Source organism: Camelina sativa, chromosome 4 (genome assembly GCF_000633955.1).
Source record: "Camelina sativa cultivar DH55 chromosome 4, Cs, whole genome shotgun sequence".
NCBI lineage: Eukaryota > Viridiplantae > Streptophyta > Magnoliopsida > Brassicales > Brassicaceae > Camelina > Camelina sativa.
The window spans coordinates 22,151,739-22,153,235 of NC_025688.1; the positions used below are offsets into that span (position 1 = coordinate 22,151,739).

General features: G+C 38.5%; 1 protein-coding gene across 1 annotated transcript in view; it reads right to left on the bottom strand.

The window, feature by feature from the left end:
* Positions 7–1,497, bottom strand: part of LOC104781775 (probable serine/threonine-protein kinase DDB_G0267514) — a gene marked incomplete at its 3' end in the record, with an annotated part of 3,888 nt that continues 2,397 nt past the window's right edge. Inside the window, exons 7-10 of the mRNA XM_010506517.1 lie at positions 664–940; positions 363–486; positions 237–256; positions 7–155 (exon numbers count right to left, since the gene is read on the bottom strand). Of these exons, the coding sequence (XP_010504819.2) occupies positions 7–155; positions 237–256; positions 363–486; positions 664–940 (570 nt within the window). The remainder of the gene's footprint in view (positions 156–236; positions 257–362; positions 487–663; positions 941–1,497) is intronic.

A 1,497-nucleotide genomic window follows, 5' to 3' on the forward strand; every position in this document is an offset into this window, starting at 1 on the left:
GCAAATGTCACGCAGCATCTTTAGCTTCCTCCGCCAGCTTAACCTCTTTTTTTGTCCACTCGAGTGGAGCAAATAATACAAAGATCCCATTTCCATGTACTCAGTGATCAGTGACAATCGTGGAGGCTTTGTGCATGCTCCAAGGAACAGTATAACTACACAAGGACGAAGATCCTGCGTTAATGAAACCATATACTAAAATCTTACATTGGAAATTCATAGAGATAGATGAGTACCATTGGGATGTCTAAGTCGGCTGGTAGTCATTGGACGCAGAAAGAGAATACAGGAAAGAAAGTCAGAAGACAAGTCAAGATGTTATTGCTAAATTTGAGTAAAACAGAGAAAGCCTATTGACATACCTAAGAATTGATATCTCATTGCAGAAATCCTCCATGTTCTCAGCAGTAAGGTCTTGCTCAAGGAACACTTTGATCGCGACATCTGTTCCGTTCCAGATCCCACGGAAGACTTCTCCAAAAAATCCTGGACAAATTTAACAAAGAAGTTTTAGTTCAAATGCTACTATTAATTAAAAAACTTTTGATGACAAAAATTACAGAATTGATCGGCGATTCAGTTTTCTTTTCAGGAAATTTATGGCCAACAATTCGACAAGAACGCAAAAACCCAATACATAACCATTGAGCTAAAGTTCCTTACCAATTCCGACACGTGTCCCAACAGTCAATTCGGAGAAGTCTATGTTCCATTCTTCATATGGTAATAATGGTTTATTCTGGAACATGGGAGATCCCAATACTTTATCCCATATGTGGCTTATATTACGATTTGACGATCCACTTTGTTCATATTGGCTTCGGTAGTTCTGGGGAGAAGATGGTAGTGAGATTGCCTTCTGCGGATCTAGTGGTTCCCTTGAAAGTGTCGACCTTCCACCAGAAACTTGGTCATGGGCATCAAGATGAAAACCAGAGGCCTAGAAGCAGAAAAGTCTAGTTAAGCAACAAATTTCACAAGTCGTTATCTAAACTGAGTGATCGTTTCCAAGAATCATAATTTAAGTATGTTGCAATCCACTTAAAGTTCATTATTGTCCTTGTTGTTGAAACGAAAAATTTGATTTCCTACGGATCACAACACAGAATTTCCCTAGGAATTTCCTTAGGATTTCTCTTTCATATCGTCCTATTTCAACTTAGTCGATGAGAAAAGAGACATAAATTGCTGTTGCAGCCCAAGTTTTTTTTTGTTTTCAGTAGTTTCGCTTCTATGTTTACAAGAGCTTGTAAACATAGAAGCGAAACTAACAACAAAAATTGGGCTGCAACAGCATAACCAAATTTCTCAAAATATTCCAATGATGTATATATGTTAATAAGCTTAACGTACATTTTTTTGGAGATGGGAGCCATCGGTTCTGTCATTTGGAGAGCTAGGAGAAGAACCATCATCCCCTTGCTCTTTTGAGAGGCGATTCTGCTTCAAAGCTTCATTCATCGCTCGTACTGCCCTGAAAAAGATTAACAGCTAACT